Raw genomic sequence first — 15372 nt, 5'->3', positions numbered from 1 at the left:
TGTCCCCCAGAAAAAGCCATGTTCTTTGATGCAATCTTGTGGGGGCAGACATATTAGTGGGGATTGAGTTGGAACTCTGGATTAGGTTGTTTGCATGGAAATACGCCCCACCCAACTGTGGGTGATAACTCTGACCGGATAATTTCCATGGAGGTGTTGGCCCGCCCATTCAGTATGGGCCTTGATTAGTTAACTGGAGCACTATATAAGCTCAGACAGAAGGAGCAGGCTTGCTACAGCCAAGGGGGTACTTTGAAGAATGCATAGAAGCTGAGAGAGTAGCTGCAGATAAGAGACAGTTTGAAGATGGCCGTTGAAAGCAGACTCATGCCCCGGAGAAGCTAAGAGAGGACAAATACCACAAGAGCAACTGAGAGTGACATTTTTGAGGAACTGCAGCCTAGAGAGGAATGTCCTGGGAGAAAGCCATTTTGAAACCAGAACTTTGGAGCAGACGCCAGCCACGTGCCTTCCCAGCTAACAAACGTTTTCCAGACACCATTGGCCATCCTCCAATTAAGGTACCCAATTGCCGATGGGTTACCTTGGACACTTTATGGCCTTAAGACTGTTACTGTGTAACCAAATAAACCCCCTTTTATAAAAGCCAATCCATCTCTGGTGTTTTGCATTCTGGCAGCATCAGCAAACTAGAACAGTAAGTATTAACAAGATATATTCCAAAATATACAGCCATTTATATCTAAAGTATGATTAGCCATGATACACTAACTTTATATAGGACTGTGTTCTTGAATAATTTCAAATACTGAAAACAGTTTAATACTTGACATGTTCTCTAACATATTTGTTATAGAGAGGAGAGTTCTTGTTCCATTCAAGTATTTAACATCACCCACCACATCGTCGAGCACTGTCAAGTTATAAACTAGTGTTCCTCTGCCAGGTGGAAAGGTGATGTTTCCTTTCACTGGACTCAAATCTTCTTCAGGTGGATTTGGGCCCTCTACCTGCAAAGAAACATACAGTGCCTTCAATAAATACAAAATATCAGCTGATGCAGGGAAATGCAAATCAGAACCACAATGAGATATCACTTGACACCTACTAGGGTGGCTATTAACAGAAAAATGAAAAAATGATAAGTGTTGGCAATGGTGCAGAAAGATTGGAACCCTCGTACATTGTTGATGGAAGTGTAAAATGGTTCGGCCACTGTGGGAAACAGTTTGGCAGTTCCTCAAAAAGTTAGACATAGAACTACCATATGACTGGCAATTGCACTTCTAGGTGTATACCCAAAAGAATTGATAGCAGGGATTTGTACAGGTATTTGCACACCAATGTTCATAGTAGTATTCTTCACAATAGCCAAAGATAGAAGCAACCTAAGTGTCTGTCAACAGACGGATAGATAAACAAAATGTAGTATATACATAGAATGGAATGTTAGTCAGCTATAAAAAGGAATGAAGTTCTGATACATGCTACAACATGGATGAACCTTGAAAGCATTATATTGAAGGAAATAAGCCAGACACAAAAGGACAAATCTTATATGATTCCACTTATATAAAATATCTAAAGTAATAGAAACAGAAAATAGATTAGAGGTTATCAGGGATCGGGGGTGTGAGGAATGGGAAGGTATTGCTTAACAGATATAGGGGTTCTGTTTGGGGTCATGAAAAAGTCTTGGTAATGGATGGTTAGTAATGGTAGCACAACATTGTGAATGTAAAAAAACTACTGAAGTATACACTTAAAAATAGTCAAAATGGGAAATTTTGTGTTATATGTCACCACAACAAAAAAAATATACCAGCTGACAAAAATCTGAAGCTTATTTAAAGATATTTTGGAAGATAAATTATACTACCTGTATGTAATTCTGCCCTTCTAATTAACAGTCAGGGCCAAGAATGTAATTATAATCTTAACAATTACATTAAACCATGTGGTTTCTAAGAGCTCTCTAATTTTTCTCAACCTGAGAAAAAAACTCTACACAGATTTCTTCTTGTGAATTAGGGTGTGCTGGTTTGAATATATTATGTCACCCAAAGAGCCCTATTCTTTAATGCAATCTTGTGGGGGCAGATTTATTAGTCCGTTGATTAGGGTGTGACCTCTCAATTGAATGTTTCCGTGGAGATTTCACCCCGCCCATTCAGGGTGGGTCTTGGTTAGTTTTCCGGAGTCCTTTAAAATGAGCTATCCCAGACCCAGATGCTTGCTGATGCCTAGAGATGCTTGGAGAAGTAGACAGAAGGACATTTGGAGATGCTTAGCTAAGAGATGCTAGCCCAGAGTTTGCTCTGGAGAAGCTAAGAGAGACAAACCCTGAGACATTTTGGAGAATGCCATTTTGAAACCAGAACCCGGCAGCAAAGAAGCAGCAGACACCAGTTACGTGCCTTCCCAGCTGACAGAGGTGTTCCAGACGCCATTGGCCATTCTTCAGTGAAGGTACCTTCTCGCTGATGCCTTAGTTTCGACACTTTATGGCCTCAGGACTGTAAATTTGTAACCAAATAATCCCCCTTTATAAAAGCCTATCAATCTCTGATATTTTGCATAATGACAGCATTAGCAAATCAGAACAAAGGGTATTCAAGAGTAGTAAATTCCCTTAGATAATCAATCATATCAAACATCAGCTCCACCATTGATTGTGTGACCTTGGCAGGTTATTTAACAACTCTGTGCAGCATTTTCCTCATATTTAAAATAAGCATAATTATATCCACTTCATGGTCTTGATATGAAAATTTAATGGAAGCATTCATGTTGAAAATGATTTTGTAAGTACTCTGTACCTGATCTCTTCTAGGTGCTAAGGATACAGCCTATCCACATGGACCTACATTCATTTAATGGAAGGAAAAAAACTGATAACCAAATAAATGTGTATGTGTCAAATGATGATAAGTACAATAGAGAAAAATTCAGAAAGACTTGAGGGAGACTGAGTGCTGGGGAGAGTTGCTATTTGTATGCAGAGATAGTCAGTGTAAAACACTTATAACAGTGTATGGAAATAACAAGTGTCCCAAAAAGGCCAGCTGTAATTATTTAAACAAAACAACAAGCTAAAGACCCAATAAAATAACTCAAACATCCATTGAGAAGTTGAATACACTGTAACCTGGATTCTTCTTTCTAAAGCCAATTTCTTTTTTCTCAATTCTTGCCATACTTTTTATCAGAAATACATTCAAAAATTTATTATTTATAGCTTATCTGTAAGTACATGAAATACTGCTTGAGGATTCCTGTGTAGAACTTGCAAGCCTACTGCATGTTTATTTGGTGCTTCCTATGTTTTTCGTTTATTATTGCCTTACGCTATTTTATTTCCTTATATAATTATCATAATCACCATATATAATATAGATACCCATGAGCATAGATAAAATTCTGTACTTCCACAGAAGTATGCTAAATAAATCTGAGTATCCATTTTATTGATATTATAATTAATAATTAAGATATAAACCATGATCAGAATTTTCTAATGCTATTTGAAAATAGTACATGATCGTGTTCTGGATCTTACAAAACACAAAATTTAATTTAAGATTTAAATGTATATCTCATAGAACAGCGGTGGGTTCAGTAAGCAATAAAATGGAATGATTACAGTTAGCACCCCTAAGAAATGAGCCTCATCCCCAGCCATGTCATTCATGCCACATCCTGCAAAATCTATGAACCTTCATCACAGTGTGACCACTGTCAACACCACTCATTATGTGTATTTTACAAAGGGAGATATTTTTGAAGATTACATATTAATTTTATATAAGCCTAATTGATCCACAGGCACTTTCAAGACTTACATCCTTGAAAAGATTTATCATAAAGGCCCTAAGAATTTTAAAGAATTAACATTTTTAATATTCTGTTATGTGATTTATCACCATCAATCTGAAATTGTGTTTCATGTGAGCATAGTTTATTCAGGCAGCAAGGTTAACCATTAAATTTATCAGATAATAAAAGTATGTTTATTTTATTTTTATTAAATGTCATATTATACAACCACCTTGATTTATAAAACTCTAGCCACCCAGTACAACCTCTAAAGTGTTGCCATTTACAATGATTTCAGAGTAAACTTACCTCAAAAGTCACAGTGACTGTTCCGTAGGTTCCTTTTTCCCTAATCAGAGTAAGAGGCACAGACTCATTTCTGCCACTGGGCTCACTCGCCGTGACTGAAGAAGGCTATTGGAAAGAGCAATGACAGACAAGCAGGTGCTAATCAATCAGAGGTAGCGGAGGAATAATCTATTGCCTTAGAAGTACTACCTTTCCACAGAAAAATCAATCCCCATTGTACTTGAAGAATGCAGTATTTCTTAGCATTAATTGACCGTAGCTAACGAACACACTTAAAAAGTTAAAAATAATGCTGTAAAAGAACATAAAACTAGTCAGGCAGGAGATGTAAGTGCTTGCCCTGTGCTTGTCCTGTCTTGTCTAACAGATCCACTAAGGAATCTTAAAGGTTACTTAGTCCAAACATGGCAAACTCAAAGGTCATAGGGGCCCAGGAGGTCATGAGTGAAGCCACCAGACCAGGGTGGCTCACTGGGACCACCACTCGGCCCAGCGTCCATCAGCTCTTCCCTCCTCATCAGATTTCCCATTGAAGAGCAGGCAACTCTAACGGCTTTTTAAGATCATTATCACTATGGGGGAATAAGAGTCAGGACTTCAAATGTTACAACGCCATCTTGGCTGGCACAACACAGGGCAGAAGAGGAGGAGCAGGGAAGCAGCCAGGTGCACAATTACTAATCCAGCAGACTGTCTCTCAGGGTGACACTAAGTCTCAGAATCCCCCTCCGTAAACAAATATAACAATGCCTATCTCCAAGGGTTGTGATGAGGTTTCAGTGAGATAATTCATGTCAAGTGCTTATCCAAGTACCAGTCACATAGCAAGTGCTCAATAAATGTTGCCTGCTACTATTGTTATTTTCATTGTCATCATCATCATCATCATCATCATCAACATCATCATCAATGTCAATATAATCATCCTGAAGGTTGGGAACGAAAGTCAGTCTATTGAGCACCTACTGTGTTCAATAGATACTTGGTGTAATTTTAAGCTTTAGGACCTGGAGTCCAGTCAGGGGTTGCCTGGTGGCAATAAGACCTCACCACGTCAGGGACCTGGGCCCAATGCCAGGGGCTAAGGTGTGTAATGTCAAAAAAAAAAAAAAAAAAAAAAAAAAAAAAAATTTGAAAAGTTAATATGAGGATGGGGGTGATAGGTTTGGAGAGAAGGTGGTGTGGAAAAAATCACTCTAGTTCCCTTTCAAATTACCAAGTCCTGAATGTGAGCTTGCATCAAAAAGCAGAGTAGCTATGTTTAAAATAGTAAGCAATTAAGGGATCCAGCTTCATAATTAATTAATAATGCCCTATTGCTCAAAGAAAAATGATTAATTAATTTTATAAGTGGAGAAATAATGGAGATTACAAAATGTCTACTGAATTGAGGTTGCCCAAAAACCCTTTTTAAGATAGTGCAACTACAAAGATAGCATTTATCTCTAGCCCACTTTGCTACAAAGGTAATTTAAGGTACTAAGAAAATGACATACAAATACAAATGGTGATCTAAATTGGGAAATAAATAAAAAGCTACCTTACTAATGACAATAACATGATTCCTCCATATCAGGAAAGTTATTATAATCTAAAACTTAACCATATCCACTTGTATTGGAGATTTTCTTTTTTTTAAATTTTAAGAGCTGGAAACAATTTCTTTCAAGGAGAGACCTGTCTTTTGTGTTTGTTTCAAAAGATAAAACACTCTGAACATAGGTGGGATTGGCCAGCAGCACAGGAATTTTGTGATAAGAGAGAGAATGAAATGATGAGCAAAAGTGAGGGGAATAAGATGGAGCATTAACCTTCAAAAAATATTAGCTAATGAGAAAAATCCCAGCATTGGAACTGACTACAGAATTTTTCAGAGCTGTAATGTCTGTTTTTGTTTTACATTTACTGTGTTTTTTCAGTTTTCCTTCAGTATGATTTCTGGTCTTCCAAAAAGTCACTCCAAATTTTCAGAAGTTTCTGACACACAAACATGGTCTGTTTAAGTGGTGTTTGGGGAAATCAAGCAAAAGGCACTGTGCTATCTGTCTGAGTTAGAGAACAAACAAGAGGGAACAAATGAGTCAGGTAAAATGATCATCAGAAAGAGGAATTAGGAAAGACATGACCTTGACAACATATATGCCTCCTCAATTTGCAGAAATCTTAGGTAGAAAAATTAGATATTCTACTGGATGTGGAATAGGGAGGGAGTAAAAGCAAATTTTATTTAGATATCAAAAGACAGGATGATACTAGCTGACATGTAAAATAATAAAAAAATTCAGTAAACTATTATCTAGCAACCACCAGATTAATCAAATTATAGCCATACCATACTAAATGAAATAATTCCAAAGGCATTGTCATTTGATAATATTGTCACAGAAACAGTCCTTGGCCATCCAAGCTTCACATTTGCTGAAGGTTTCTAAAATCAAAGGAAAAAAAAATTACCAAAATAACAGGAAAACATAATCATTTAATAGAATTTCTGTCTTCAAGTAACTATTCAGAATATAAATAAAAATACAAGTATACCTCTAATTTTAATATATAAATTAAGAAAACATATTCTGACTGACTCAACATGGTAAGGAAGCCCCAAACATGAATTCTTCAAAATAGTTTTGAAAACCAGAAATCACTGACTATTAAGGATACTAAAACACAACTATATTATAAGTAACTGCTGGTTAGTATATTCTAAGATCATTGTAATTATATTATAATTACTAAATGTCACTACTAATATTATAACAGGGAATAAGGTACTTAGCTTGAAATTCTGCTCAAGCGAGATTATTTTCTTACACAATAGAAGGTACTGAAACTCAAGAATTAATTATTCTATGTCTCCCAGGGAGGAATGTAGACCTGGCATCGTGGGACGGAGAACATCTTCTTGACCAAAAGGGGGATGTGAAAGGAAATGAAATAAGCTTCAGTGGCAGAGAGATTCCAAAACGAGCCGAGAGATCACTCTGGTGGGCACTCTTACGCACACTTTAGACAACCTTTTTTAGGTTCTAAAGAATTGGGGTAGCTGGTGGTGGATACCTGAAACTATTAAACTACAACCCAGAACCCATGAATCTCGAAGACAGTTGTATAAAAATGTAGCTTATGAGGGGTGACAGTGGGATTGGGAATGCCATAAGGACCAAACTCCACTTTGTCTAGTTTATGGATGGATGTGTAGAAAAGTAGGGGAAGCAAACAAACAGACAAAGGTACCCAGTGTTCTTTTTTACTTCAATTGCTCTTTTTCACTCTAATTATTATTCTTGTTATTTTTGTGTGTGTGCTAATGAAGGTGTCAGGGATTGATTTAGGTGATGAATGTACAACTATGTAATGGTACTGTAAACAATCGAAAGTACAATTTGTTTTGTATGACTGCGTGGTATGTGAATATATCTCAATAAAATGATGATTAAAAAAAAAAAAAAATGTAGCTTATGAGGGGTGACAGTGGGATTGGGAAAGCCATAAGGACCACACTCCACTTTGTCTAGTTTACGGATGGAGGAGTAGAAAAATAGGGGAAGGAAACAAACAAACAAACAGACAAAGGTACCCAGTGTTCTTTTTTACTTCAATTGCTCTTTTTCACTTTAATTATTATTCTTGTTATTTTTGTGTGTGTGCTAATGAAGGTGTCAGGGATTGATTTAGGTGATGAATGTACAACTATGTAATGGTACTGTAAACAATCGAAAGTACAATTTGTTTTGTATGACTGCGTGGTATGTGAATATATCTCAATAAAATGATGATTTAAAAAAAAAAAAAAAAAAAAAAAAAAAAAGAAAAATAGGGGAAGGAAACAAACAAACAAACAGACAAAGGTACCCAGTGTTCTTTTTTACTTCAATTGCTCTTTTTCACTTTAATTATTATTCTTGTTATTTTTGTGTGTGTGCTAATGAAGGTGTCAGGGATTGATTTAGGTGATGAATGTACAACTATGTAATCGAATGTAAGATTTGTTTTGTATGACTGCGTGGTATGTGAATATATCTCAATAAAATGAAGATAAAAAAAGAATTAATTATTCTATAAGTCATAGAGCCAAATTAAAGATTTACTTAGTTCTCTCTATATAAATATATACATAAATTTATATTATATGTAATATGTTATATATTATATATATATGCAAATACATATATATATTTGCAGAGCCCCCTGAGGAACTGGGGGAAAATGCAGAAATGTTGGAGTTCCCCACCTGGGTTATTACTGATATTCTCACAAACATTGAGGACTACAAATTTAGTAGGCCAAGCCCTCAATCTTGGGGCTTGTCCTTATGAGGTTTGTTACTGCAAAGGAGAGGCTAAACCTACTTATAATTGTGCCTAAGAGTCACCCCCAGAGAACCTCTTTGCTGCTCAGATGTGGCCCCTCTCTCTCTCTCTCTAAGCCCACTCACCAAGTGAACTCACTGCCCTCCCCCTGATATGGGACATGACTCCCAGGGGTGTACATCTCCCTGGCAAAGTGGGATATGACTCCCAGGGATGAGTTTGGTATCGTGGGATTGAGAAAATCTTGACCAAAAGAGGGAAGTGAAGTGAAACAAAATAAAGTTTCAGTGGCTGAGAGATTTCAAATGGAGCCAAGAAGTCACTCAAGGGCATTCTTATGTGCTATATAGATATCCATTTTCAGTTTTCCTGTATTGGAATAGCTAGAAGGAAATACCTGAAACCATCGAACTGCAACCCAGTACCCATGATTCATGAAAATGATTGTATAACTATGTAGCTTACATGGTGTGACTGTGTGATTGTGAAAACCTTGTGGCTCACACTTCCTTTATCCAGTGTATGGACAGATGAGTAGAAAAATGGGGACAAAAATTAAAAGAAAAATTGGGTGGGATGGGAGGATGAAATGCTTTAGGTGTTCTTTTTCACTTTTTTTTGGAGTAAGGAAAATGTTCAAAAATTGATTGTGGTGATGAATGCACAAATATATGATGGCACTATGAACAATTGATTGTATACTGGGGATGACTGTATGATATGTGAATATATCTCAATAATACTGAATTTTTAAAAAATTAGGTATTCTGTAAGTCATAGAGCCAAATTTTTAGTTCTCTCTCTATAAATATATATAATTATATAAACATATATAATTATATTTATATTATATATTATGTTATATATTATAAAAATATTTATATATGTTATAAATATATAAATATATTTATATTATATATTATATATGTTATAAATATATGTAAATAGATTTATATTATGTTATATATTATATATAACAATATGTGTATGTGTAAATGTATAAATAAAATATTTATATATATAAATCAGGAGACTTTTCTGCAACATCTCGATTGATATTCAGCAGCAGCAAAAAGGGATATGAAAAAAAGTGATTTACAAAAGCAAGACATGACTGTTACAAGTATCATTTTCATGAAAATTTTAATCATATTGACATTATAATTCTAAAAAATTCTCAGTGCCTTTCAGAAAAATTAACTAGAGCAATGTTATCAGTCATTGCTTCAACCTAACAAATCAGGCCATAAAAGACAATTAAAACTTAGGCTATTCATGTATTTTTCCTAGGGGTACTCCAAATTTATTCTAAGATATAGGGACCTCCCATTTTCATGCCTGTTTTTTGTATCCTTGTTCTTTGAACTCAGAAGTCATGGTAATTCTTTAGGCATCTAGTAGCAATGGAGGGATAAAAGAGAAAAGGGCCAAAGGTAAGATAAGGTTCTCTTGAGCATTCCCAAAGAAACGGAATGGATCCCAAAACCAACTACAGAATCCAAACAAGATTATAAGAGGACTTGCCAGAAGGTGAAACTGCTAAAGAGTTTATCAGTTCTGGCTTCTGTGAACATCACCACCAGCTCCCTGAACTGGCTTGTCTCTAAAGAAATGATTTTTTTAAGTTTGGCCAGATTTTTAAGAGTTTAAGGTTAAGCAGGGAAGAAAGGCTTACCTGTAACGTTAAGTGAAAAATAAAAATTTCATCAGGTTCTGGAAAGTCATCATCACATACTGCTATGTACACTGTCCTATTTGTTTCTCCAGAAGGTATGAAAGCTGCAGCATATGTGTCAAAAAAGTCACCCGTGTCTTCACCATGCAGCTATCAAATGCAAAATACAGGTAATCCTTACATAATGCAGTGTTAGGACAAACAAAACTAATGTCAGTTGGAGCAATCCACAGAGAGGTTGGGAAACATGAATCACCAAGTGGCACTGACACTTTTAGATAGGATACACAAAATAAAAACCTAAACACTCTCCCCCCACTCAAAAAAAATATATAAAAAGAAATGCTTCTATCCGAAAGCATTTCTTTATGCTCTAGAAGGGAAAAAAATAATTACATTAAAAGTAATGATGTGCAGTTTTTTTCTCTGCCTCTTGATTGACCTGGAGTAGACTTCAGCAAACCTAACAAGAAGACAAATTGTAGCTAAAACTCACAAAGATGAGGTAAAGTAGCCTATCAAAAAGTTTCAAGAAAATCAATTTTTTACTCTTATCAATTTCAAACTGCCCTTTCCAAAAGTTTCAACCTGAAACTGTATTTATATTCTCCCACAACAATCCTAATAAAGTCCTAATTCTTTTAGCTCTCCAAATTTCTTGTTCATTGCAAACTAACTTTTTATGACCCCATTCTGTAAAATCAAGCATTGTTAATAAGATTCTCAGTGGAGTAATAATTATGATATTGTAAACGGGCAATTTCTTATGCAAACCAAAATGAAATTTCTTTTGCCATAGAATTCAAAATAAATAATTTAACTACTAGAAAAATAATATGATTTCGTACAAATTAAAAATGCAGGGCAGGTATAAGTAAATTTTAGTTAATTTCTAGTTTTCACATTTATAAAAATAAATCATGCTTTAAATACTGGAGAAACACAAGTAAGTTGGCAAGGTTGTTGTATTCATATCCTAGTATTAAAAATGTCACATTCTTTTAGAAAGCGTTAAGTATCAAGAGCCACTGGAACAAACAGAAAACAGAGCAGTTCAACTTATGAAAATCATTTAAAAATCTAAAACATGCAAAAATCAATATATATGTAAGTAGTCCATCAGAGCAACATTCATAATAGCTAAATTGAAAGCAATCTCAATGGAAAACAGTTGAAGAATTATTAGTAAATGACAGTAGCACACACCAGAAAAGTGAAAATATACAGCAGCCTGAAAACTTATTAGGATACAATCAAAGTTATATGAAAAAGTAGATTATCAAATACAATGCACACCCAAACCAAAAAATTCAACAAATATATACATATTGTATACTAAATTGATTAATACATAATAATATGCACATATAATAATATATATAGATTAAATTAAAAACAAAATCAATACACAAAATTTTATTGGATTTGTTTCACTGGTAGTTTTCCTTCTTTTTCTCTTTTCACTGTTTCATAATGTGATCATTTAACTTATTACTTAAAAATTTATTTTTACAAGCAACAATTACAAGTGCTTTGTACCTCAAATATAGCAATATCCTAAGTGTTCATATGATATTATTTCTGGTTAAAAATAGATACACACACACATAGATTAGTAGTTCAACAAATTCTATTTAACTTCTATTTAAGTTAATATACTTAGTGTTCTCCCACAAAAACAGCTCTCTGATACAACTAAGTTTTTTTTTCTATTGTCACTTTTGTACTTTAAAGTATTTCAAGTATTTTCTCTAAGCCTCCCTATAATAGAAAAATGACTGAGTAGAGATAACTAGAATCCAAATTACCCAAAATAAAATGTGCTTTCCACTAGACATAATTATTGATATTTTTACTTGTTTAAAACAAATATATGAAGGTATTAAAATGATCAATCTTTAAAATACTATTAAATTAAATACTATTGTCAAATGCACAGCTATCAGTGGAGCATTCTATAAGATACATGAATGGGACAGTGTTTCTGTAAATCATTTATCATACAGAAACTACTTAGAATATCAAATAATTAAAAAAAAAAAAATCCCTGCCGTTGAAGACTAAGAAATTTCAAATCAATTTCAATAAGAATAGAAACTACAATCATTTCTTACCGATACAATTGCAGTGACATTAGCTGGCTCTCCTATCCTTTCGATGACAAGACGAATAACTGTTGTACTTGTTTCGTTAACAACAAAATCTGTGTGTCCAGCAAACCTTACTTCTGTTTCTCCAAACACAAAGGGGACGAGTAAGGCTAAAAGAAGATTTACTAATAAAGATGCAGAGGGCATCCCTATAGAAAAAAAAAAATTTTGTTCACAAAACATATCTGTTTCCATTAACTTGTGTCGTCTACATATATAAACACAGAGCCAAGAGTTAGATGGTAAGCAACTAAGACATAAATACATCAAATATGAACCAATCTAATTCAACTGTGTGATCACAGAGGTAAGTTTAAAAAATCACAATTTCTTATTATGGCTCTCTTCTACTATTCAAACCTAGTTTTTGTTCTTTGGCTTCTAAATTAGGATAATAGTTACATCTAGTGTAAACTGACTCACTAAATTTAGCTTATTAAAAAATTTACTGATCACCACTTTATCCTAAAACAAACCTAAGCAGCAACATAAAAATTCAATAAAATCTTTCCCCAGATGGAACTGCAACATACCAGACAAAATGAAGAAAATTACCAAAGAGATCAACAATCTTAATGAAACTTATCATCTATTTACTTGATGACCATGCAAATATGGATAACCTCTTGAAGCTGGTATACAAAATAGTTGTAGTAAAGTTTTAGCAATAAATTAATAATTTCTTGGTAGGTATCTACTTTTCCCTTAAATTTGTTTGCCTCATTTGACAAAGCTTTTTTAAGTTTTTAGTTATTGCAAAGAAACGCTAATCCTTTTAAGCAAGAGGTAAAATTTCTTTCATTTTACTAGTTAAATACTAATACCACTTCTAAGAAAACATCTATGTTGCTTTAAAAATAAGCAAATTTGGCAAAATGTGTATTTCTTTCTGTTCCATAACTTCTACTGTTTTCTTCTTACTACGATGTGTGTGTTTTGTGAGTCAAAACTTTCAGTGCTTGGTGATTCCAAAAGCACAACAGTGCAGGGGCCTCTTGAAAGTACTGCTTTTTTGTAATGTAGATGCACCTCTAAAAAAGTGAACAATTTGTCTCACGGATCATTAAGATTCCAATGGCTCTATGTGGTCAGTCACGCGAACATAATAAGTTCATGCTTTTTAGAGGAGTGTTGCATATGTACTCTATGAGCCAAAACGTTCCCTATAAATCTTTACCTTGGCCAAGAAGTAACAGAACTTTCGTATATAAGGTAAACTCTCTTTTATTTCCAAAACATGGTTTTAAATTTAGGAAGCACCAAATGCACTGGTTCCTGATATATCTTCGGATTTAAACACAATTTTCTCAGTTAAGTATATTCAAACAATGCAATCTGAAATTGGTCAGTGGTGTCTCGCATGCTTTTGACTGACTGCACAATGCGTAGACAGCGATGCAGAGTTCAGATGGAGTTCGGGCAAGGGACCACAAACCAATAGGGAAAGACATTCTGGAAGACAAGGACTCTGCGCCTGTGCCTTCTATCCAAGCAGCTCTGCCAGAGGGCTAAAAGACCTGGGAAAAGAAGTATTTTACTCCTTTACTAGCTTCAAATTCTTCTCTGACTTCTAAGAAAAAAACAAAAAAAAAAAAGATGAGAGAAAGGAAAAGAAAAAAGTAAATCAGGTGTGAGGCAGGAAATTGGGTGCAGTTCTCAGCTAAACCAAAGCAACTCAAGAAGATCTTTTGTGGAATTCTAAAGCCAGAAGGTTTACACACTTCACTTATGACAAATAGTGGGGGAAACCCAAAGTAGGGAAATGAAGACAATGCAGAATAGAGGGATAAGAGGGGAGCAACCTAGGCCTTGGGTGTGTAAGAAACAGATTAACATTGATCTACTATTATTTGGAAGAAAAATCTAAAGTTCATGAACAGGAGATATGATAGGCCACTGGATTGAGAGAAATTAGAAGACACCTTGCATTAAAGGTGAGAAGGCTAAAGTGAGATTACAGTTTTAGAGGCAAAAATCATGGATGATCAAGAGCAGAAATTCTCAAATTTTGTCTTGCATAAGAATCAGCTAGGGAGTTTGTTAAAATGCCTACTCCCACTCCCAGAAATTCTGATCCACTGGGTCTAGGGTTGGGTCCAGGAATCTGCATTTAGCAGGCACCCCTATTGATTTGAAAGCAATGGATCCTTGGACAGTTTTTGAAAAATACTGTCCTAAAGTGTGAGGAAGGTGAACATATGAAAGGCCACACTTGTAACTTGAAGTGAATTACTGAATTCTTTAATGCTGTATGCTTGGACTTTCTACAGACTTCCTCCTATGTTTCTCTCTATATTTTGGCATTACCTTTTAAGATTCCATGCATCCTGAAGAAAAACTGTAATGACTTACAGAAAGTACTGTTAATAGCAAATGTTTATACATCACTGTGCCAGGTACGTTATACACATTAATGCCTTTAATCCTCACAACATCTCTGTGAGGAAGGTGCCAGTTCCATTGACCTCATTTTCACTTAAGGAAACTAAGACACAGACAGGTTAGCTAACATGTGCAGTGTTATCCAACTAAGTGGATAGGCAGGATTTGAACACAGGAGTCCACCTGCAGTCTCTCTACAAAACAACCACCCTATACTGCCTCTTACATTTTATTCCTACAAATCACGCATCTCTATCTTTAATAATATGACAGATAATTGCTGCTCCATGTTGACAAGTGCTCAAATATTTTAAGCCCATGCACAACAACCAAAACTACCATAAAATACATAATTACAAATCTCCTAAAAGTTTGCACCTTATTATTCTGATGAACATTTGATTTATTTCAATGAAACTACAGTTCCCTTAACTACTTTAAATATTTAACAGCATCTTTTAATGTCAGGACCAATGAGCTCAAATGCTGCATTCTGTAGCTTCCAAGCAATTAGAGCTCCTGGATCTCGTGTCTAAATCAGTAAATTCATTTTAAATTGGTCCACATCAGTGAGTTTTAAGATTATGGGAAACGAACAAACAATCATGACTGGAAATGCCTCAAATTCTGTGACATCATTGATAATTGTGTCTCCTTGCCTTTCATCTTTTCACATTTGTAAGAAAAGTGGTTGGAGCAAAGTTGGCAATCAACAGAAGCTAAAAGATGAAAAAAAGCTTTGAAAGTGAAGTGCCCATTAGAAGACAAG

The 15372-nt window shown here is 34.9% G+C and overlaps 1 protein-coding gene across 1 annotated transcript in view; it reads right to left on the bottom strand.

The window, feature by feature from the left end:
- The window catches only part of ADGRV1 (adhesion G protein-coupled receptor V1), a 635274-nt gene that overhangs the window by 591882 nt on the left and 28020 nt on the right, over positions 1 to 15372 (bottom strand). The window contains exons 2-6 of the mRNA XM_037801795.1: positions 12186 to 12370; positions 10072 to 10221; positions 6419 to 6514; positions 4087 to 4191; positions 861 to 971 (exon numbers count right to left, since the gene is read on the bottom strand). Of these exons, the coding sequence (XP_037657723.1) occupies positions 861 to 971; positions 4087 to 4191; positions 6419 to 6514; positions 10072 to 10221; positions 12186 to 12368 (645 nt within the window). The 5' untranslated portion in view covers positions 12369 to 12370. The remainder of the gene's footprint in view (positions 1 to 860; positions 972 to 4086; positions 4192 to 6418; positions 6515 to 10071; positions 10222 to 12185; positions 12371 to 15372) is intronic.

This window comes from Choloepus didactylus, chromosome 13 (genome assembly GCF_015220235.1).
Source record: "Choloepus didactylus isolate mChoDid1 chromosome 13, mChoDid1.pri, whole genome shotgun sequence".
Lineage (NCBI taxonomy): Eukaryota > Metazoa > Chordata > Mammalia > Pilosa > Megalonychidae > Choloepus > Choloepus didactylus.
This window is presented reverse-complemented; position numbering and strand designations above follow the sequence as displayed.